The sequence below is a fragment of the Phyllobates terribilis genome, unplaced genomic scaffold, assembly GCF_046119375.1.
Source record: "Phyllobates terribilis strain yellow unplaced genomic scaffold, ASM4611937v1 Scaffold_1__5_contigs__length_1240528914, whole genome shotgun sequence".
Lineage (NCBI taxonomy): Eukaryota > Metazoa > Chordata > Amphibia > Anura > Dendrobatidae > Phyllobates > Phyllobates terribilis.
In genome coordinates, this window is record NW_027362761.1 from 856,202,327 (window position 1) to 856,225,395 (window position 23,069).

The 23,069-nt window shown below is 41.9% G+C and overlaps 1 protein-coding gene across 2 annotated transcripts in view; it reads right to left on the reverse strand.

Annotated features, from left to right (window-relative positions):
* DAPP1 (dual adaptor of phosphotyrosine and 3-phosphoinositides 1) overlaps window positions 1-23,069 on the reverse strand; it is a 122,382-nt gene that overhangs the window by 56,090 nt on the left and 43,223 nt on the right. For both annotated transcript variants that reach the window (XM_073638687.1, XM_073638676.1), the window contains exon 2: window positions 9,479-9,601. In XM_073638687.1, coding sequence (XP_073494788.1) covers window positions 9,479-9,601 — 123 coding nt within the window. The remainder of the gene's footprint in view (window positions 1-9,478; window positions 9,602-23,069) is intronic.

The window sequence follows — 23,069 nt, forward strand, 5'->3', positions numbered from 1 at the left end:
TCCTCTTTTGCTTTGCTCTGTTGATGGGGCGTGACTGCCAATGTCATGCTAATTGATAGCCAGCTCCTCGCTGCAATCACTGTCACACAGGGCCCTGTAGGTTTGGATTTCTTTTTCCCTTAATAAAGACCTTCATTTAAAAACTGCATTTTGTGTTTACTTGTGTTATCTTTGTCTAATATTTAAATTTATTTTGTGATCTGAAACATTTAAGTGTGAAAAACATGCAAAAGAATAAGAAATCAGGAAGGGGGCAAACACTTTTTCACACCACTGTATCTTACACAAGCTAAGTGGGGCAACAGAACTTTCTACTATCTAAAACGAACTGGAAAAATATTCTTTTCTACAGTGAGCCCCATAAAAGTGACAGCCACATTTTCCTTAACTGTGTCAGCAACAGTTTTCTCAAAACTTAGCAATTCGTGTTAGATGATGTTTTACTATAGATACCCTTTGTCGCAGCAACCCCATAAGACGGATTTATTTTTATAGCAGTGCCAGCCACAGTGACAAAAAAAAAAACGCCACAATTTCTGCCAGATAGAACATGCTGCATTTATTTATGTATTTCGTTTTTTTTCTTATTTATATAGCACCATCATATTCCGCAGGGCTTCACAGACATTATCATCACTGTCCCCATTGGGGCTCACAATCCAAATTGCCCATCAGTATTTGGAGTGTGGGAGAAAACCAGAGGAAACCCACACAGATGCCCCATAGAATGATACACACATTCCTTTGATGAATGCCAGCTATTGTGCCCCTTTAAGAGTGTGTGAAGCAGAGTTCCTTCCTAACAGAACCTCTATAGGAGCACTATTGAGTTCCCAATAATAGCATTAGCTATTAGCAGAGTGTTAGATGTAGTTTCTTAATGCCAGGACCTATGCCCTATAACAATGCCAACTTCAGTACTCCCATAATAGTGTTAAAGTAAGAGCCCAAGTGTGGCCACAGTGCTGGACTCATGATAAACTTATTTTAATATTAAGTGGGCAACTTTCTAAAAGTTACCCTGACACTTATGGATTTGCAGAGTCAGCACATTGAGTCTAAGACATCCAATTTTGCTTGCAAGAAAGTATTTGATTTTAAAAGTTTTCAGTATTACAAAGCACCAGTATGGATCTATTTAGGTCATGTGGCAGTTAAAAAAAAAATGCTGTATTACCTCTTACAAGAATTCTTTTAGCCATAGGCAAAATATAATACATTGTTGTGCTATGTCTGATAAAACTGTTGTTTTGGAAAGTGTTAAAATAACAGCATTGCTTATGTATACTTGTGTTTTTCAGCTAAAAGTTGATCACACTGTGTTCTTCCATCTTTAGTAGGGTCTACCATATACATGGAGCAGGGAGTTGACCGTTTCCTGCTCCACTGTTCAGACTCGGTAGATACTGAAATATCTGTAAAGACTTTCAAGTCATGAAATTCTCATGTATATCATAACACCACCACACTGAAAACTTGCAGGTGAAACACACAAACCTTAATTTAGTGCTGCCACAAAATCTGTACAAGAAAACAGGCCAACGTATCTGTCGGGATGACCTTTATCAGGGCCTACAAAATACTCCTGCTATAATGCGGCTGATACCTTCTAACCTCGCATAAGCCTCTATAGCGTCTTTTATTCCTTTTCTCCCTTTTTTATGTATTGTTCTCTATATGTCATGTGATCCTATGGTTCTTTCTTTCAGTTACACCCCGTCTCTTTATAAAAGTCTCATTTCTTGTTTCTTTTCTTTTTTCCCCCTCGTTGTATACACGTTTAGACATTTTTTCCCTTTCAGGTTAAACTCTGGCTTCTCTCATCATTATACTACATTCTTTCTCTTTCTTCTTCTCTCTTCCCCTTTTTATTTTATATTCTCTTTGCTGAGTTCATTTCTTGGCAGTAGCATGATATTTATTTAGTTTTGTACATTATGTAAATATATTTATTTTGATTTTTTCCATTTTTATGTTTTTATAGGCCCTGATAAAGGTCATCTTGACTGAAACGTTGGCCTGTTTTCTTGTACAGATTTTGTTGCTGCACTAAAAGTTTGTGTGTTTCACCTGCAAATTTTCAGTGCTGTAGTATTATAAGATATACATGCTGTTTCCTACCACGTAGCACAGATTACCTTATTGAACCGCTGCGTGCCCACCACATTATTTCTACATGAAATTCTCATGTCATATTACTGGCATAATATACCAGAGGAGCAGGACCATAGGTAAGTGGAATGCTTGTGTGGAGGTATTGTGTGGACACTGGGGGCATCATATTGCATGTGTGAGGCATCAAACTATGTGTGGGGGCTTCATACTGCGTGTTGGTGGCTGTAGGGATATTATATTGTGTGAGGATCATCAAGCTTTGTAAAGGCATTATACTGTGTGGGTGTGTCCTATGAGGGATCCATACTTTGTGTAGGGTCATCTTACTGTGTGTGGGTGGGATTGTGGGGTCATCATAATGTGGGTGGGAGGAAATGCAGGGGCATCATACCATTTGGAAAGTCGTGGGGGGACGTTATACTGTGTGTAGGTGAGTATGGGGGTCAAAATACTGTGTGGTAGGCATCATACTATATGAAAATCTTAGTGAGTGGGCTGAGCAGATCATACTGTGTGGAGAAAAAATGGACAGAGAAAAAAAAAAAAGAGCACGGACGCCGATCAGTGATGTGTGTCACTGATCAGCGCTCGGCGGCGGCAGGACGCATGCATACGGAAAAAAAACTGTCACAAATCAAACGAAGAAGAACCAAAAAGGATAACCCAAGGGGCCCTTATCAAGTAAACAAAGCCTAAAAATACTCTTTATTTAAGTAATCATTAAAATATTAGGAATAAATAGACAACATGGATAAACATATCCATATAATGACTGAGGTCATGGGGTTAGTGAATGGGCTCTATAGTCCCTAATGTAGCCCTATTTTAACCCCTACCTGTCCGTGGAGGTTGGCACCCTAATGTCAACGATATGGCGCCCCCGCTCAACGTGGGCTGACCCAAGTGGTCCCTATACGACCATAATTTTAAATTGAGCACCCAAACATGTACCATACTCACACCGTGAATAATATCACACTAACACATAAACACCCCAATATAAATACCAAGTACATATAAATTGTGCAAATGATGAGGATTTAGTGCTCAATTTAGGATTAGGGTTAGGGTTGTACAGGGATCATTAGGGTCAGTCCATGAGGTGCCATATCGTTTACATTAGGGTGCCAACCTCGTTGGACAGGCAGGGGTTAAAATTTGTCACCTTTAACTGAATATCAGTTTAATTCAGTATTAAAAAGAAATGTTTGTCTCACTTAAGCCCCCGCCTCACATAGCGAAATCGCTAGAGAGATCGCTGCTGTGTCACGCTTTTGGTGACGCAACAGCGACCTCACCAGCGATGTCGCTATGTGTGACACTTTGCAACGATCAGGCCCCTGCTGTGAGGTCGCTGATCGCTGCAAAGTGTCCTGGATCATTTTTTGGTCGTTGCCCTCCCGCTGGTCAGCACACATCCGCTGTGTGTGACCAGCGGGAGCAGCGATCAGGCTGGTAACCATGATAAACATCGGGTTACTAGGGGCACACGCGCACCTAGTAACCTGTTGTTTATCATGGTTACGAGCCTGCTAAAGTGAGCGGTAACCTCCCGCTCACCGTAGCAGAGTGGTAACCATGATAAACAACGGGTTACTAGGTGCGCGCGTGTGCCCCTAGTAACCCGATGTTTATCATGGTTACCAGCCTGCGCCTGCTTCAGCAGGCTGGTAACCAGGAGCAGGACATCGTGGAAAGATTCTTTCCACGATGTCGCTGCTCCCCTGATCGTTGGTGAGCCTGCCTGTTTGACATCTCACCAACGATCACATAGCAACGCAGCAACGATCCCTGACAGGTCGTATCGTTGTCGGGATCGTTGCAGCATCGCTAAGTGTGACGGGGCCTTTAGGTTTAATTAATCTAAAAATCTCATTGCATTCCTTTAGAATCAGTGCGGCAACAGAAGCAGCCAGACTAGGTTTAGACAAAGCAATTCTAAAAAGGTTGGGTAGGTGGGAATCAGGTAGATTTCATTTATTATGTTAGACCCGGATTGCTATTTGATGTTTAATTACTATTCTTTTCCTCTAAGTGCAGAATTAGTAGTCTCCATAGTGAGCCACTCGTTTATTTTCTGGGCCCAGAAGAGAGCAGCGAGAAGAATTCATTCAGAAAATGTATCATTTAATTCAGGGCTTTTAAATATTTTTTGATGGGAAAGAAGGGGTTTACAGTGGAGACTAATCATTACCGCATGTAAAATGCTTAACGAAATTTGGCCCAACCCAGATGTTTGTTATCCATGCATGCACAACTTTGGTAGACTTCATTTATTAAATGAAAAGGGATTTTTCTCTATTAAGATGCATGTTTCCTAATGTTTTTGTCATTTTTTTCTGAAATAGTCCCAAGATTAGTTTGGGCTAGCAAGGAGTTGGGATTCGTGGACAAACTACGCCAGAGAATTAATAGATCTATGGAAAAGTTTTTACCAGCGCTGGGTAGTTTTAGTTATAGGCACATAGATTTAGAGGGTTTTACAGAGGGCACTTATAGATCTGATGGTGTTCATTTATCTGAAGTAGGTTTGGACATATTAAATGCAGGACTACAAAATGCTTTGGAAAAATGGCTGCAGTGTTTTGGGGGGAGGGAGTGGCATGTCTCTTGAGTCATGGCTTGTGGGCATAGTCACCCAGCTAATGCTGGGTGGACTTGGTCATTATCCAATTATTAAAGCTGATTGCGATTGTTTTTTGGAATATACATGGGCATAGTCACCCAGTCACCACCTTATGGTGTTTGTTGATTGATTTAGTAGTTATTAAACATACAGTCATGGCCGAACGTGTTGGGACCATTGAAATTGTTCCAGAAAATGAAGTATTTCTCTCAGAAAATTACACACGTTTTGTTATGCAAATGTTTATTTCCTTTGTGTGTATTGGAACAACACAAAAAAAATGAAGAAAAAAGGGCAAATTGGACGTAATTTCAAACAAAACCCTAAAAATGGGCTGGACAAAATTGTTGACACATTTCTAAAATATGGGGAAAACAACTTTGTTTCAAGCATGTGATGCTCGTTCAAACTCACTTGTGGCAAATAACAGAGGTGGGCAATATGAAAATCACACCTGAAACCAGATAAAAAGGGGAGAAGTTGATTCAATCTTTGCATTGTGTGTCTGTGTGTGCCACACTAAGCATGGGGAACTGAAAGAGGAGAAGAGAACTGTCTGAGGACTTGACAACCAAAATTGTTGAATATCAACAATCTCAAGGTTTCAAGCCCATCTCCAGAGATCTTTATGTTCCTTTCTCCACTATGCGCAACATACAGTTATATGAAAAAGTTTGGGCACCCCTATTAATCTTAAGCTTAATGTTTTATAAAAATTGGTGTTTTTGCAACAGCTATTTCAGTTTGATATATGTAATAACTGTTGGACACAGTAATGTTTCTGCCTTGAAATGAGGTTTATTGTACTAACAGAAAATGTGCAATCTGCATTCAAACAAAATTTGACAGGTGCATAAGTATGGGCACCTCACCAGAAAAGTGACATTAATATTTAGTAGATCCTCCTTTTGCAAAAACAACAGCCTCTAGTCGCTTCCTGTAGCTTTTAATGAGTTCCTGGATCCTGGATGAAGGTATTTTTGACCATTCCTCTTTACAAAACAATTCCAGTTCAGTTAAGTTTGATGGTCGCCGAGCATGGACAGCCCTCTTCAAATGATCCCACAGATGTTCAATGATATTCAGGTCTGGGGACTGGGATGGCCATTCCAGAACATTGTAATTGTTCCTCTGCATGAATGCCTGAGTAGATTTGGAGCGGTGTTTTGGATCATTGTCTTGCTGAAAGATCCGTCCCCTGCGTAACTTCAACTTTATCACTGATTCTTGAACATTATTGTCAAGAATCTGCTGATACTGAGTGGAATCCATGCGTCCCTCAACTTTAACAAGATTCCCGGTGCCGGCATTGGCCACACAGCCCCAAAGCATGATGGAACCTCCACCAAATTTTACTGTGGGTAGCAAGTGTTTTTCTTGGAATGCTGTGTTTTTTTGCCGCCATGCATAACGCCTTTTTGATGACCAAACAACTCAATCTTGGTTTCATCAGTCCACAGGACCTTCTTCCAAAAAGAAATTGGCTTCTCCAAATGTGCTTTTGCATACCTCAGCCAACTCTGTTTGTGGCGTGCTTGCAGAAACGGCTTCTTTTGCATCACTCTCCCATACAGCTTCTCCTTGTGCAAAGTGCATTGTATAGTTGACCGATGCACAGTGACACAATCTGCAGCAAGTTGATGCTGCAGCTCTCTGGAGGTGGTCTGAGGATTGTCCTTGACCGATCTCACCATTCTTCTTCTCTGCCTTTCTGATGTTTTTCTTGGCCTGCCACTTCTGGCCTTAACAAGAACTGTCCCTGTGTTCTTCCATTTCCTTACTATATTCCTCACAGTGGAAACTGACAGGTTAAATCTCTGAGACAGCTTTTTGTATCCTTCCCCTGAACAACTATGTTGAATAATCTTTGTTTTCAGATCATTTGACAGTTGTTTTGAGGAGCCCATGATGCCACTCTTCAGAGGAGATTCAAACAGGAGAACAACTTGCAAGTGGCCACTTTAAGTAGCTTTTCTCATGATTGCATACACCTGGCTATGAAGTTCAAAGCTCAATGAGGTTACAAAACCATAAAAAGTGCTTTAGTACGTCAGTAAAAAGTAGGTAGGAGTATTTAAAACAAGAAAATGATAAGGGTGCCCATACTTATGCACCTGTAAAATTTTGTTTGAATGCAGATTGCACATTTTCTGTTAGTACAATAAACCTCATTTCAAGGCAGAAACATTACTATGTCCAACAGTTATTACATATATCAAACTGAAATAGCTGTTGTAAAAACACCAATTTTTATAAAACATTAAGCTTAAAATTAATAGGGGTGCCCAAACTTTTTCATATAACTGTAATTAAGAAGTTTACAACCCATGGCACTGTAGTTAATCTCCCAGGATGTGGACGGCAGAGAAAAGTTGATGAAAGGTTGCAACGCAATATAATAAGATAAGCAGCTCTAATCAAGTTTCAACGCAAATTATCCATCGACATTTTAATGAAATGAAACGCTATGGCAGGAGACACAGGAGGACCCCACTGCTGACACTGAGACATAGAAAAGCTAGACTGCAGTTTGCCAAAATGTACGTAAGCCAAATTCCTTCTGGGAAAGAGTCTTGTGGACAGACACCACCAAGATAGAGCTTTTTGGTAAAGCACATCATTCTACTGTTTACTGAAAAAACATTGAGGCCTACAAAGGAAAGAACACAGTACCTACAGTCAAATATGGTGGAGGTTCAAAGAGGTTTTGGGGTTGTTTGCTGCCTCGGGTACTGGGTGCCTTCACTGTGTGCAAGGCATCATGAAATCTGAAGATTACCAAAGGATTTTGGGTCACAATGTAGTGCCCAGTGCAGGAAAGCTAGGTTTGCATCCTAGGTCATGGGTCTTCCAGCAGGACAATTAGCCCAAACATAGTTCAAGAAGCACCCAGAAATGGATGAAAACAAAGCGTTGGAGATTTCTGATGTGGCCAACAATGAGTCCAGATCTAAATCCCATTGAACACCTGTGGGAGAAGGCACCCTTCAAATATGAGAGACCTAGAGCAGTTTGCAAAAGGAGAGTGGTCCAAAATTCCAGTTGAGAGGTGTAAGACGCTTGTTGATGGTTATAGGAAGCAATTGATTGCAGTTATTTATTCCAAAGGGTGGGCAACCAAATATTAAGTTGAGGGTGCAAACAATTTGGAGTTTTGTGTAAAATGATATCTTATTTGCCTTTTTTGCTCTGTTTTTTTGGTGTTCGTCTAATACAAACAAAGGAAATAAACATGTGTATAACAAAACATGTATAACTGCAATAATTTTCTGGGAGAAATACTTCATTTTCTGGAACAATTTCAAGGGTGATAACACTATCTGCTATGACTGTACATGGTTTTTATTAATCTTAACTCAGGTAACCCTTTAATAAACATTGCAGCCTATTTTATCCAAAATAATAGTGTACTGTCTTTATTTATAATTATATATATATATTTATTTTATTTACATTAATTTCAGAATAGGCATTACGCCACCATGGCTGTATATAAACTCATACTTATGATATATGGTAGATTCACTCGGCTTCTTATAGAGATAGACACAAACAGTTTCTATTTAAAGTGCGGCTGGTTTATTGCAATCCTCATAAACCAAGTCACCAGAAAACGTAAATCCAGCGTTTGTCCGGCAGAAGGTAAAACATAAAATAACAAGTCCATATAATAGTGCTGGTTAGCGCACCCGGCTTAGCGTCCAGATTCCATGTCCTTTAACAAAGGGATTCAAACCAGGAGACCTGCAATCTCCATACATCCAGCATGTGTGCCACAAACAGCTCAGAGCTTTCACCTCCAGGCCCTCCCCACACCAAATGCTCTAAAGGCTGTGAATTTTATCCTCTGACCTCCTCCCTCTCTACAGGTGTTCAATCATCCTAGCACTAAAGATCGCGGATTAACCCCTTTGCGTGCTGGAACCTTTTTCCTATGTTTAATTACTGGAGCTAATAATCTCAGTGCTACATATCTCCCCTCCAGTACTTTGCCAGTGACTTTGTCACAGGTACTACTATCCATTTAGTGACAGCACAACAAAATATGAATCATTTCTCTTGAAGAGGCCTGTCATCAGGTACAAACATACCGTAATAGTACAATTATATACTGTTCCCCTGTCTTTTCCATAGAATTATGGATGACAAAGTTACTCTGTTTTATCAGTGTCTGCACTGAGTGACATTAGTCAGCTCAGACTATATCCTTCCCATATCCTTTGTGTCAGACAACTTTTGCTGTTACCCAATTTCCACAGTCTATGGTTACAAAAGATAAACCTCTCAAGTATGTCTAAGCCAATACAAGAGTAAATACATTTTGGTGATGACGCTGCTAATAGAAAGTTACAATGTAGTAGCAGGATATATTAATGCCATATTACTTAACGCAAAAAAAAAAATATTAAATCGCAGAAAAAACAAATATATGAGTGATCGTAAGCAGGGATACCTAAGCAGATGTGATGACCTGCACATGGGGTAAGTGACAGAGAATCAGAAGAACTATACTATATTTCTAATTGGAGGTATGAGCTAATATTATTCTTATTACACCTACTACATATTGTGATAGGATCTTGGAAATGGGAATACCCCTTTAAATTTACTGTATCATATTATGCAATGTTGCGCATGGTATATCTATGTATTCCAGGTATTACATCTATGTACATTATTTTGTGAAGATTTACATCTAGGTACCTATGTCAGCCTGCATTCAGGCACTGTACCCACCTCACTGACAATGAGTAGACATTTTCCTTGGAGTCACTGTTCCTCAGGAGATAACTCCCATCCTGGCCATTTGTAAGCAAAAGGGCTTCTGCTGCATGTCGGGACAGATTGTCATGGAACCACCTGGTGAAAAAGGCAAAAAAACATTTGTGGTTACAAACCTGCAGTTCTATAAAAACACACGGACAGCTATTGTCTATACATCTGCATTACTTGATATCAAAGTGAAGTCTGCTAAAAGATTACCCATACTTAGCACTTAAGAGGAAACAGGACTGATGCATCACCGGAAGACATGTGGACACACTGTGGAACCTTCTTTTGCAAGATCATCAAGTTTTAGGTAAATAAATACATCATTGCAAAAGTTATATATCTGCACTCGAGAGTATGCACTTACACATACAGCTATCTGATCAATTTCTATCCAAGCAGACCAAAATCTGTGTGTGTGTAAACAGGTATCTGAAAGACAAGTCCATTATAAGAAACAGAAAAGGTTATATTTTTAGGGCAAATGGAAGAGGAGAACATTTGTTGGCATGAATAACTCAGACCAATGTCATCATCAGACTGGTCAGAAATCAGTGTGAACACAGCTTTAAATTCTTCACAATATTTTTCATTTACGCGGTGATCCAATCTCTGACCAATTCTAAGATCTCTGCTTTTGCTTCTTCTATACAGATGGTAAAAAAGTAAAAACATTTCCATGTCTAGGACCTTCTTGCAGAAATTAATGATATTTGCCCAGGAGCTGTGGTATGATCAGACCATGTTCCTGCACGGTCAGACACGGCCATTACACAGTACACAGCAGGGGCACATTTATAAGATTATCTCAGCACAGGGACATTTTATTTCAACACATCAAATTGTGGAAATTATTATTATTCCAAGATCTATTGATTAAAATCAACTTTTGTTTGTGGGTTACCAGTCCGAATTAATTGAGTAGTGCGCAGCAAAAAAGGTCTTCTGGAAATGTCAAAAGGGTGCCCACATGATAGAGATTTTAAACTTCTGAAAAAGCTAATTTAAAGCATTGTCTACAGCTCATCTGTTCTTTTTTATTACACAAATGTAACAATGAGAGGTATCTGTTAAAAAGTTAATCTATCGTGTTGGATTATTTTGGTTGTTGTTGGTTGCTGAAGTTGAAGTCATTTACGCCGAGAGATCTGCTTCCCATTAATGAGAGCCTGAGTAAGGGCACTTTTGGGGGGGAATTTATCACAAGGGGAATTTTTAAACATGACATTACTGTGTGCAAAAATATTGTGTCTAGTATATCATATATTGTATAACATTGTTGGATCAAGATACTGTAACGGGCCACATTGAAGGACAAAATTACATGATCCAAGTGTGAAACCCTGATAACAGTGTTCAGGTGAAAACGATCTGCTTACACCGCATACGTATGTGATAATCCACAATGAAGCTCCTCCATGACATTTGGCAAAGATTGTGAATACGAAATAGAAACGTAGTAGTCCAGCATCAGTTTAGTTTATCTACGTTAAATATGGATGAAGTAACATTAAATGAAAAACAACTAATCTGCAATTCACGTGATTCAAACATAAGCCAATCAATGGAGATACACAAGTTCCATTTTCTTTTTCATTTAGACCCATAAGAGTATGAATATTTAATGTAAGAATCAAATACACTTACCAAGAAAACATTTTTTGCACCTCTTTTAGCTCTTTCAACCTTAAAGCATATACAGTGTGTGCAGAATTATTAGGTAGGTTAGTATTTGGACAAAATCATAATTTTTATGCGGAATTTCCGACTGCGCGCTGTATAAACTTGAATGCGTACTGGATGAAGCAGATCGGGTGATGTGCATTTGTGTAATGAGGGAGGGTGAGATATCACCCTTTATCGAGATGTGCAGAATTATTAGGCAACTTGTTTTCTTAGGCAAAATAGGCAAAAAAAGGGGAGGTGACTGGATTCTGAAAAGTCAAAAATTGTTAAAAGTCTTACAGAAGGATGCAGTACTCTTGAAATTGCTAAGATATTTGGGCATGATCATAGAACCATCAAATGTTTTGTTGCAAAGAGTCAGAGTTGCAAAAAAATGTTTGGAGAAAAAAAGATGCTTATTAACTGCTAAAGATTTGAGAAGAATCAAACGTGAAGCGACCAGGAAGCCATGATCCTCCAGTTCTATCATATTCCAGAACTGCAACCTCCCTGCAGTGACCAGCAGTACAAGGTGTTCAGTGGTTAGAGACATGGTCAATAAAGGCTGAAACCCGACCACCACAGAAAAAGATACAGAAGGTGAAATGTCAAGACTGGGCCAAAAAATATCTGAACACAGATTTTCAAAGATTTTATGGACTGAAAAGATGAGAGCTACTCTTAAGGAACTAGATGGATGAGCCCATGGCTGGATCAATAATGGGGTCAGACTTCCACTTTGACTCAGATGCCAACAAGATGGAGTTGGGTACTGTTATGGGCTGGTATTATTAAAGATGAGCTAATTGGACCTTTTTCAGGTTGAAGATGGACTCAAAATCAACTCCCAAACCTACTGCCAGTTTTTAGAAGACACTTTCTTCAAGCAGTGGTACAGGAAAATGTCTGCATCTTTCAAGAAAACCATGATTTTTATGCAGGACAGTGCTCCATTGCATGCATCCAAGTGCTCCCCTGCTTGGCTAGCCAGTAAAGGCCTTAAAGCTGAAAGAATAATGGCATTGCCCCCTTCCTTCCCTGACTTAAACCGTATTGAGAACTTGTGAGCCCTTCTTAAATGGGAGATTTAGGGTGAGGGAAAACAGTACATCTATGTGAACAGTGTCTGGCCAAAAAGTTGATCACCAATAGCTTAAGAAACTTATAGACTCAATGGATGGAAGGCTTATGACCGTTATTGTACAGAAGGGTGGCTATACTGGTCACTGATATTTTTTTAATGTTAGAAATATATTTTTATACATTGAGTTGTTTGGTTATTATTATGCTTAACTTTAACAGATGAAAATAAACAATTTAGATGGTAACATTTACATTTTTCATTTATTTGCATAATAATTTAGCTCACTAATAGTTGACCAATAATTATACACACAGATATTCTCCTAAGAGAGACAAAACCTCACTTTTGCTTTCTTAAATACTCAGGTTTCAGCTTTTGGATTGACCATCAGCGCTGTAGTAGCTCAATAATAATATTAATCATGAAAAGTACAAATTGCGTAATAATTAAACACATAGTAGTACATGTTTTTATTCCAACTGTATGGAACTCTATACTGTATGGAACTGTAATATACAGTATGTTACAACAGGTCACGGGTTATAATAAAGTGGTGGCATAACACAGACAGACGCTAACAGAAGGAGAAGAACATGAAATGACTGTGTGCACAAATATTCTGCCTTATATCATATACAACATCACTGTATCAAGATACTATGATGGGCCACATTTAATTGTAGAAGATATGATCCAAGTGTGAAGCCCTGATACCGGTGTTCAGGTGAAAACGATCTGCTTACACCTGATGAGAATGTGATAATCCACAATGAAGCTCCGCCATGACATTTGGCACACTTTGTGACACCCACAGCTGTGGCCCCAAGCATGAGGCCAACTGGCTGAATTAGTTGTGAAAATCTTGTTATCAGAGACGGTCCTTCCACCAAGGGAACATCTATTTAATGTGAATTAGGCCCAGCAGGTTGGCTTGCTCTCAGTTTGGTATTTATTGATGACATTTGATAGCATCATCTTGAGAAACTGGTTTTTATCATGTGACTAAAAAAAAGCAAGAACGGGAAGGTCCATGATTCACTGCACTGTTTGTCCATATTCTTAACAGGATCTTGAACACATGGAAATGACCTCTAGCGAGAGAACAGCGATGATAGACGCGTGCTGAAAGTCTTCTGGTAGTGTGGCCTCCACAGCTGAGGGACTTCATTTGGATGCGGCTTATCTGTACATTGTGCAGAGGCTGTAAGCAATATGCTGCTCACTTTGTACTCGCTCTAGGACATGGTTTATCCGGCGTTGACAGATGAAAACTGCAGACATTTAATACCTGGGAACTTTTTTTTGTCTTGGGTCTGCTGCTCTTCCATATTTAATTTAGAAACCTACATGCCACCTCCTCGTCTTCTGAGCTAGTTAAAAACTTCCAACAGTGTTGAAAAGTACAACACAATCTTCACAATTGGTGTTTGTGAATCATGATATTAACGTCAATATTTTGCATTTATTATATATGAGCCGTCAGCTGAAAGAACAAAACTATTCCTTCACTGTGGAGATATGAAGGTGCTAATGGGTGTTATGAGCTGCCAGGGCGTGATGAATGCAGACCTAGGCATGGAGAATACAGATCAATGCAATGTGGGTGCCCAGGTAAATAATATTGAGTGGTGGGTGAGTGGGATTACAAAAGGTAAGAGAAAAAAAAACAAGTAAACTAATGTTTTATACAGTTGTTTAGACAAGCACAGTCACCGGTCTTTTCACTACAGTTTGTGCTGCGGTCTCTTCATTGATGTAAAAAGTGAAAAAAAAGAGTTTATTGATCCATGTGAAAAAGACGGAACTTTTTGTCTGAAGTTCACAGAGCCTTTGTCGGTGTTCTTGAATGGAAACGTTGCCCATTTTTCACATGAACAAATAATAATAATTATTATTCTTATATAGCGCCAACATATTCCGCAGCGCTTTACATACATTATAATTGCTGTCCCCATTGGGGCTCACAATCTACGTTCCCTATCAGTCTGGGAGGAAACCGGAGAACCCAGAGGAAACCCACACAAACATGATGAGAACATACAAACTCCTTGCAGATGTTGTCCTTGATGGGATTTGAACCCAGGACCCCAGCGCTGCAAGGCTGCAGTGCTAACCACTGAGACACCATGTGCAGTGCTAACCACTGAGCCACCGTGCTGCCCCTAAAAAACATTTTTCACTTGTTACATCATGTAATTCCCTAAGTGTTGCCGACATTTTCTGGATTCTATTTTAATTATTTTAATTTTTATTATTATAACCTGTGGGATAACGCCACATGCTCAATTGTTAACTTGATTGTGCTGCTTCAACTTTTGTGTTTTATCTTTCAATCTATTTAATCACATATGTATCTATTTATCAATCACATATTATCTATATCACATATCTTTAGAACTATCACATACTTTATCTACCATCCATCTATTGTATACTGTATATCACATATCTATTTATCAATCACAGATCTATCAATGACATATCGATCTATTCATTTCTTGTCATTTTTACTCTGGCCATTGGGGCTCTTTTATACACACTTCATGTTCAATACATTCTCATCATCACAGCTGATAACACAGGATCCACCAATCACAATAGGTGATGTCACAGCTTCCCTGCTCCCTCTCACTGCACAATGACCTTTGCACACGCTCATTAGATGCTTCAATACAAAAGATAGGGTCGGAGTTGGTCTGTTGCTGCTAATGTCCATATGGAGTTTTGAAACAGGAAGTAGGAGATTAAAAATAGCCCCAATGTGAAAATTGCAAGATGGATATTTTTAATACAGAATGTGATATGAAAAAAAAAATCCCACAAATGTTTTAAAAAAATATATTAAACATAAAAACCTGATTTAATTAGTAGGTCATTTTGTAAAGACACATTACATTTAAGCCAGGGTCAGACTGCCTATTTGGCAACTCTGGCAAATGCCACACGGACTAGTGCTGGCTGGCAGCTCGAGGCCCTGCTGATCTAGATGTGTGCTGTATTAGCTGTATCTGTGTTCTTAGCCCTGCCACCCACTATTGAAAGCCACATGCAGCTTTAGGGCCATGACCTACAAGAGGATAAGCACATGCTGACAATGTCAGAGGCCCAGGCAGAGACAGAAAGTGAAAACCTGGGAGTCTAAACTGAAACATAAATTGATGTGCATGCAAAATGTAAATGCATGTTCACATAAGGCTACTAGACAGAGACACAAAGACAAGCAAAATACCCAAATAACTGGAAGTAAATGGATAAATCGCACAGTGCAAAAAGATATGATAAATAATAAAGGGTATTTAGTTAACATAATTTTGATCAAAATAATGTAAAAGCCATCCCACCACGTCACGGCAACCCTTATGGGACAGTCCTAACTCTAATATTAAAACCTTACCATTTGTCAAGTGACATACATATGGATAAGGGCAGAGAGACTGACCCCCTAGTAGAAGCATAGACCTGAGAGGCAGAATGAACCTTTCAGCTCAGACAAAGGGCGGCCACACCCTTAAATGCACTAAAGCACACTAAACTGCAAAGAAAAAACCTGGGAGTCTGAACTGAAACGTAAATTGATGTGCATGCAAAATGTAAATTGTTATCAGCCATAGTTGTATATTAGTTGTTTTTTTCATTGATGTAATGGATTCACGCCATTTTGGCCTGAGGCTCAAAAACCAAACCAATTTAAGAACGCAGGTTGCGCTTGAAACGCGTCTGATATTGTTATTTCCCCATGTCCCTTCACACCTCCAGACTGACAAAGGTTGTTTATTCATATTTTAATAAAGTACTCACAATTCTAACACGTCCTTGGATTGAAAACTGGATCATCTCTCCTTTCCCCTCAAAAAAAAAAACAACCCACATATCTAAATAGTTTCATAAAACAGCAGTAAAAACATAAACATGTCACCTGTCACACTGTGTGAATGTCTCCGTACAGCTAAGAATACCACAATGGTATTTATTCATACAACAGAAAAGTGACCCAAATCTCTCTTATAATCTGATATTTTGCTACAGTGTATCAGTGCAGCTAAAATGGAAAGAATTGAAACTCAAAGTAAATTGTGGCTTTGGATGCCTTCATCAAGAATGAGGAAGACTTTCAGGGTATGTTTGTACAAAGGTGATAACAAAGCTGAAGTCTGGTTCTGCTGCCAAAAGGTGTCTACAGGCTTTACAGACACATATTGACATACTGCAGGGCGTTTTAGGGCTCTTCAGTCTCAATTCCGAGCAGAACAAATTAGATTGGACAACAAACTCGGGTATAAATATTCTGCTTCTTTTAAAAGAATGTAATTCTGATTACATATGGCAAGAGGGCAAAGAAGGCCATTATCTAGAAATCACTATGCCACCATAACTAGTTATTTGCCATGGAGTTCTCTGCATTTTTACCATTTACATGTACTACACATTTTCTCTGCTAAAAGGAAATGCGGATCACTATGTAAACCTTTTTTTGGTTGCAAGCCATTTTGTGGCTTCCCAAGTGTGTGAAGGGGACAGGCTGACTGGCTAACTTCAGTTAGCCGGGCCACAGATAACTGTTCTGAGCACATGGCCAGAAATGAAGCTGCTCCTGACCAAGGAATATGCTGATAACTTAAAGGGAATCTGTCACCAGGCTTTTACTACGTCATCTGAGAGCAGCATGATGTTGGAAAAGAGACACTGATTCCAGTGATGTATCACTTAGTTTACTGGGTGCAGTGCAGTCCAACACAGAGTTCTTAGATGCAGCAGAGCTCAGAAACCTAACCCCGCCCACACCACAGCTTTCTGTATACATTGTCTATGAACAGTGAGCTGCCTTCAAAAGGAGGGGGCTAACATGTACAATGTGCACAATTATTAGGCAATTATATTATTGAACAACTAGAATGCTGTTGGCTAATCCAAAAAGGTTAATAAACCTGAATATTAAAGAAAGTTAAAGTGAGTTTGATCTTTCTTAGGAGAATAGCTACGTTTATATAAGTATTGGGCAACTAGAAGTGGGCTGAATTATTATGCAACTATATGAAAAAAGTACATTTTCCGATCTCAATAGTTTATTTTAATTTGTTAAAGTAAGAATAACCAAACAACTAAAAATGTACAAAAATACATTTTAAAAAATATCAGTGACCAATATAGCCAAACTTCCTTTCAATAACAGTCATAAGCCTTCCACCCATGGAGTCTGCCAGTTTTTTAATCTGCTGCGGATCAACATTTTGGCCCGCACAAACCACAGCCTTCCAGACACTGTTCAGAGAGGTGTACTGAATTGATGCATGCGATGGAGCATTGTCCTGCATAAAAATCATGGTTTTCCTGAAGGATGCACACTTTTTCCTGTACCACTGCTTAGAGACAGTGTCTTCTAAAGACTAGCAGTAGGTTTGGGAGTTGATATGGAGTCCATCTTAAACCCCAAAAGATCCAACTAACTCATCTTTAATAATACCAACCCATGGCAGTACCTACCACCACCTTCCTGGTATGAGATGAACTGGAGGTCTGTGCCTGTTACTGATTTAGTCTTGGGCCCATCCATCTGGTCTGTCAAGAGTCACTCTCACACTCTCATCTCATCAGTCCATGAAACCTTTGAATAATCTGTCTTCAGATATTTCTTGGCCCAGTCTTGATACGGTTTTCCATCATCAAAAACCTCAGGTTTAAGGAGGGCTCACAAGTTCTCAATAGGGATTTGCTCACGTGTCATTACTATTTTACCCTTCATTGGCTAACCAAGCAGTGGAGTACTTGGATGCATGCAATGAAACATTGTCCTGCATAAAAATCATGGTTTTCTTGACAGACGCAGACTTTTTCCTGTGTCACTGCTTGAAGAAAAGGTCTTCTAAAAACTGCCAGTAGGTTTGAGAGTTGATTTTGAATCCATGTTCAACCCAAAAAAGGTCCAACTAACTCAGCTTTAATAATACTGCACATAGCAGTACCCCACCTCCACCATGCTGGCATCTGAATCCAAGTGGAAGTTTGTGCCCTTTATCGATCCAGCCACGGGTCCAACCATCTGGTCCGTCAAGAGTCACTCTCATATCATCAGTCCATAAATCCTTTGAAAAACCTGTCTTCAGATATTTCTTGGCCAGTCTTGATGTTTCAATTTATCTGTCTTGTTCTGTGGTGTTCGGGTTTCAGCCTCTCTTACTTTGACCATGTCTCTGTACTTCTGGAGTCTCCAGGGAGGTTGCAGGTCTGGAATATGATAGCACTGGAGGATGATGGTTTCTAGTCGCTTCACATTGGATTCTTCTCAAATTTTGGCAGTTAATGTACCGTATGTCTTTTTTTTTCTCCACACATTTTTTGAGACTGTATTGTCTATTAGCAACAAAGCTTTTGATGGTTCTGAGATCATGACCCAATATCTTAGTAATTTTAACACGGCTGCCTCCCTCTGTAATACTTTTAGCAATTTTTGACTTGTCAGAGTCAAATCTTTTTTTTTTTGTCCCATTTGCCTCAGGAATAGAAGCTGCCTAATAATTCTGCCCAACTTGATAAAAATGTTGATATCCTTAGGCCACATCCTCCCTCATTACAAAAATAAAATAACATCTGATATCTTCACACCATCAAGTTTATACAGCTTAGAGTTGAAAAATTTGCATAAAAATGATGATATGGTCAAGATTCTCACTTAATAATGAAGCACACAGTGTAATGCAGGCATCTGAAATGTGATTGGTGTGTGCTGTATGTGTCTGAAATGGGAGCAATGTGTAACGTATATGTCTCATATGTGAGCACTGTGTGTTGCATGTTTCTAATCTTTCTGTATGGTTTGCAATTTAGTATTGTAGTGCAATATAGTGAACATGTTCCTGAAAAAAATAAAAAAGGGAAAAAAAAAAAACAAACAAAAAACTTTTTCGCTAACAAAATGTTTTATTATGTAAAAAATAACAAAACAGTAAGTAGGGTCCACATAATTGGTATCTGTTCATCTGTGGCACCCCAGGGGTCTGGTTGCCACAGTAATAGAAATATGTCTGAGAGCAGGTGGGAGGTTTCTCTGGTCAGGAGCCCTTCAGCATGCAACACCACCCGCCCAGACCTGGGAGGGGAGGAATCTGCCCTTATAAACTGGGTCTGGGGCGGGATTAGGTAGTGAAGTCCCAGACAGAGACGCAGTCGGGTCTGGAGGACAGCAGACACAGGGAAAGGAAGACCTAGGAGCTCTGTAGGAGCAGGAGCGAGTGCCAGAGGCTGGAAGCTAGATAGCTCGCCTTGGCTGAAGACACTAAACCCGGACACGGAGTCCGAGGCTGTGGGGACATCCAGGTCCAGCAGCAGAATCCAACCGGCAGGAGATTCCAGGACCTCTGGCCTTAGAAACCCGGAGGCACGGTCACAAGCAAGGGACCAGCACCGCCGTCGTGGAGCGGAGGCTAACAGAAGGCCCCAAGTCACCGGCCATACGGGTGAGCACCACACGGTATACTCAAGGACGTGGGCTACTTCTACCCGCATAGAGCAAGCTAGCCAGGAAAGAGTGCAGATAGACGGGGAGGCCTACAACTCCACCTGGCCAGGGGGAGATCCTGCTTGCTCACAGACTGACCAGGCCCCTACTGCTAACCAGTACTCCCGGGAGGGTCTGCTTTATAACATCAGTAAAGACCCTGAACTGCACTGCACGGACTCGGAGTTATTCCTGCTGCGCTCGTGCACCATCACTCCCATCATCCACACTAACTGCCCTGATGCTATACTCCTCCCGTGGGGAGTCATCCCATTCTAAGCTGCACACATAATACCAGCCTCAGCGGTCTGCCCTGCAGCGGCGGTCCCCACTGACCGCAATCCACGGGTGGCGTAGTCGGACAATTATCACAATACTAAAAACTGCCACTGAATTGACCACCCTGGGCGCGGACCGGGTCAGCGCCATGGAGACTACAACCCCCAGCGATCCGGCTCCAGGTATCCCCTGCACAACACAGGCCCAGGGGGCGCGTCAACTTTTGGCGTAGTTGGCAGGATTCAAACCAACCTGCCCCAACGGGTATTGCGTGCCTGAAAAAAAAAAAAGACTTTTGCACTTACCTGAGAGAAGTTTCCCGCCGTCCGGAGCAGTTTCCCGCCATCGGATGCCATCTTGGGTCGTTTCCCGCCATCCGCAGCTGCTTCCCGCCATCGGACGCCATCTTCACGACGCTGCACGGGAAGAAGAGGGGCGTGGACGCCGAAAGCGCGCGAGATCCGAAGCTCCGCCCCACGCACTGACGCTGCGTAAGGTCCTGGAAGGGAGGAATAGCGATGCTGACGTCACAGGAGCGCGACGCAAGGTCCTCGACCCCGACGATAGACTGCGGAGCCGCGGCCTACGGAAGAAGAGCATCGCAAGGTAGGCCACGGTCCACTGGGGGGGGGGGGGGGGGAGGATGTCGGACACCGAGGGGAGCTCCACCGCCACACCGGCCGCCAGCGCAACCGCTGCTGCGGTCATGCCATTCACCATGCCCTATATCCCGGGGGCAACCTGGCTACACCAGTACTCAGGGGAGTCACATACCCTAAGTGACTTTAGGGTAGACTGGATAGCCTCTTCCAGGTATACCCCCTCACGGAAGAGCAAAAAGTGAGCATCCTGGTGGCCCAGTTAATCGGGGCAGCCCAAAGGGAGGTAAAGTCCTGGCCACCTAGGAAGAAGAGGACTGTCAGAGAAATACTAGCCCGGCTGAAAGACACATTTGATACCCGCACCTCAGCCAAAATAAAGCTCAGATTTTACGGGTGCAAACAACGGGCACATGAAAGTATAATAGACTATGCTGTAAACCTACAAGAGGCCCTGAGAGCCATTAAGCAGGCAGACAAGCTGTTGACCGAACAATTTATTGAGGGTCTACTGTGCAATGCCCACCGAACCCAGTTGCGGGCAATGGCCTTACAGGACCCTGACCTCACAGGACCCTGACCTTGACTTTGCACAGTTCAAGGACAGAGCCATCCGGGTGCTCCGAGAACCGGCACCAGGTGGCGCTGTGACCCACAGGCGCCCTGCTATCACTTATCACCAGGACGCGGCGCCCTAGTCTGCAGGGCCTGTGGGAGCTGATGCGCAGGCTTTGAACAATAATGCGGCTACAGACCTGCACCATCAGGTCCAAGAGTTGACTAAGAGTGTTGCCGTGCTAACCAGAACTGTGCAGTCTTTACAGGTCTCTTCTCCAGGAAAGATCCAGCTGGCATCCGGACCGGAGGACGTCCCGTGGCGCTGACTGAGGAGGACCCCACCGGCCAGAGGAAGACCCAGCGACAGATACAACGAGGACGGACAACCCATCTGCCGCCGCTGCAATCAACCCGGACATATGGCAAGGTACTGTCATTTAAACGGGCACAACCTGGGGTAGAGGGCCAACCCCCAGGCATAAGATCATCAGGCCCATCGAACTGGCATGATAAATACGTGGGGGGATGTCCGGTCTTGCCTGTGGTACTGGATGGCATTCCTATGAGTGCCCTACTGGACACCGGTCACAGGTGACTACCATCCCGTACGTGCTCTTCAAGCGGTACTGGAATGACTCGGACATAACCCGCTACCCAGATGACGACCTGAGCATTATTGCCAGCAATGGTCAGCCCGTGCCACAGATAGGATTTAAAGAGGTGACCATCAAGGTCGGTAAGGTTGAACTGCCGGCACAAGGACTGATCATTGTGGACATTGACAGTCGCGAGAGTCACCCAAAAATAACCCTAGGTACTAACGTAACCGAAAACTGTCTTGCAGAGGTGATTCTTATTTTGCAGCAGTTTGCCAAGAACGCCAGTTCCAGCCAGCAGCGTGTCCTCCAAAAAGAGATTCGGGCACTGATGAAACGGCAACAGGTGGAATTATCTGGTGGTGAGATAGGTAGCGTGAGAATGTGTGACCCGTTCCCTATTGCCATGCCCCCGAAAAGTGAGATGATGATTTGGTGCCGGGCAGCTATTGGTCTAAGAGGTAGAGACTACCAAGCAATGGTAGAACCCGTCTACTCAGACAGTAGGCCCACCATTTTGACAGCACAGGGGGGTGGTCGATGTACGCCATGGGAGGGTGCCCATCCGCATCATAAATATCGGGGAGAGAGATGTATACCTGCCCCGGTATGCCACGCTAGCCAAATTGTTCACCATCAACCAGAACTCTGTACAGGCCGTGGAACCCTTGCCTCCATCTCAACCAGAGGAAGGTAACGGCTCTAAGAAACCAATGGAGGACTGGTGTCAGCAACTGCATTTGGGTACTGACTCCACTCCCTTACACCAAAAACAGGGAGTCTATCGGGTGGTTCAAGAGTACGAGAGAGTGTTTAGTAAACACCCGCTGGACTTCGGGCGAGTAAAGGGGGTAGAACATCACATCCCCACGGGAGACCATCTTCCCATAAATGAGAGATACCGACCCGTACCCCCTGCACACTATCAACACGCCAAGGGGATGCTAAAAGACATGAAGGAGGCTGGGGTAATTAGGGACAGCTGTAGCCCCTGGGCAGCTCCACTAGTTTTAGTGAAAAAGAAAGACAACACCATGAGAATGTGTGTAGACTACAGGAAGGTCAACCGTATCACACACAAAGATGCGTACCCGTTACCAAGAATAGAAGAGTCCTTAGCTGCATTAAAATCTGCTAACTTCTTCTCTACTTTGGATCTCACTAGCGGGTACTGGCCGGTTCCTGTAGCAGAGGCGGACCGGGAGAAGACCGCATTCACCACCCCGATGGGACTCAGCGAATTTAACTGTATGCCGTTCGGGCTCTGCAACGCACCAGGAACCTT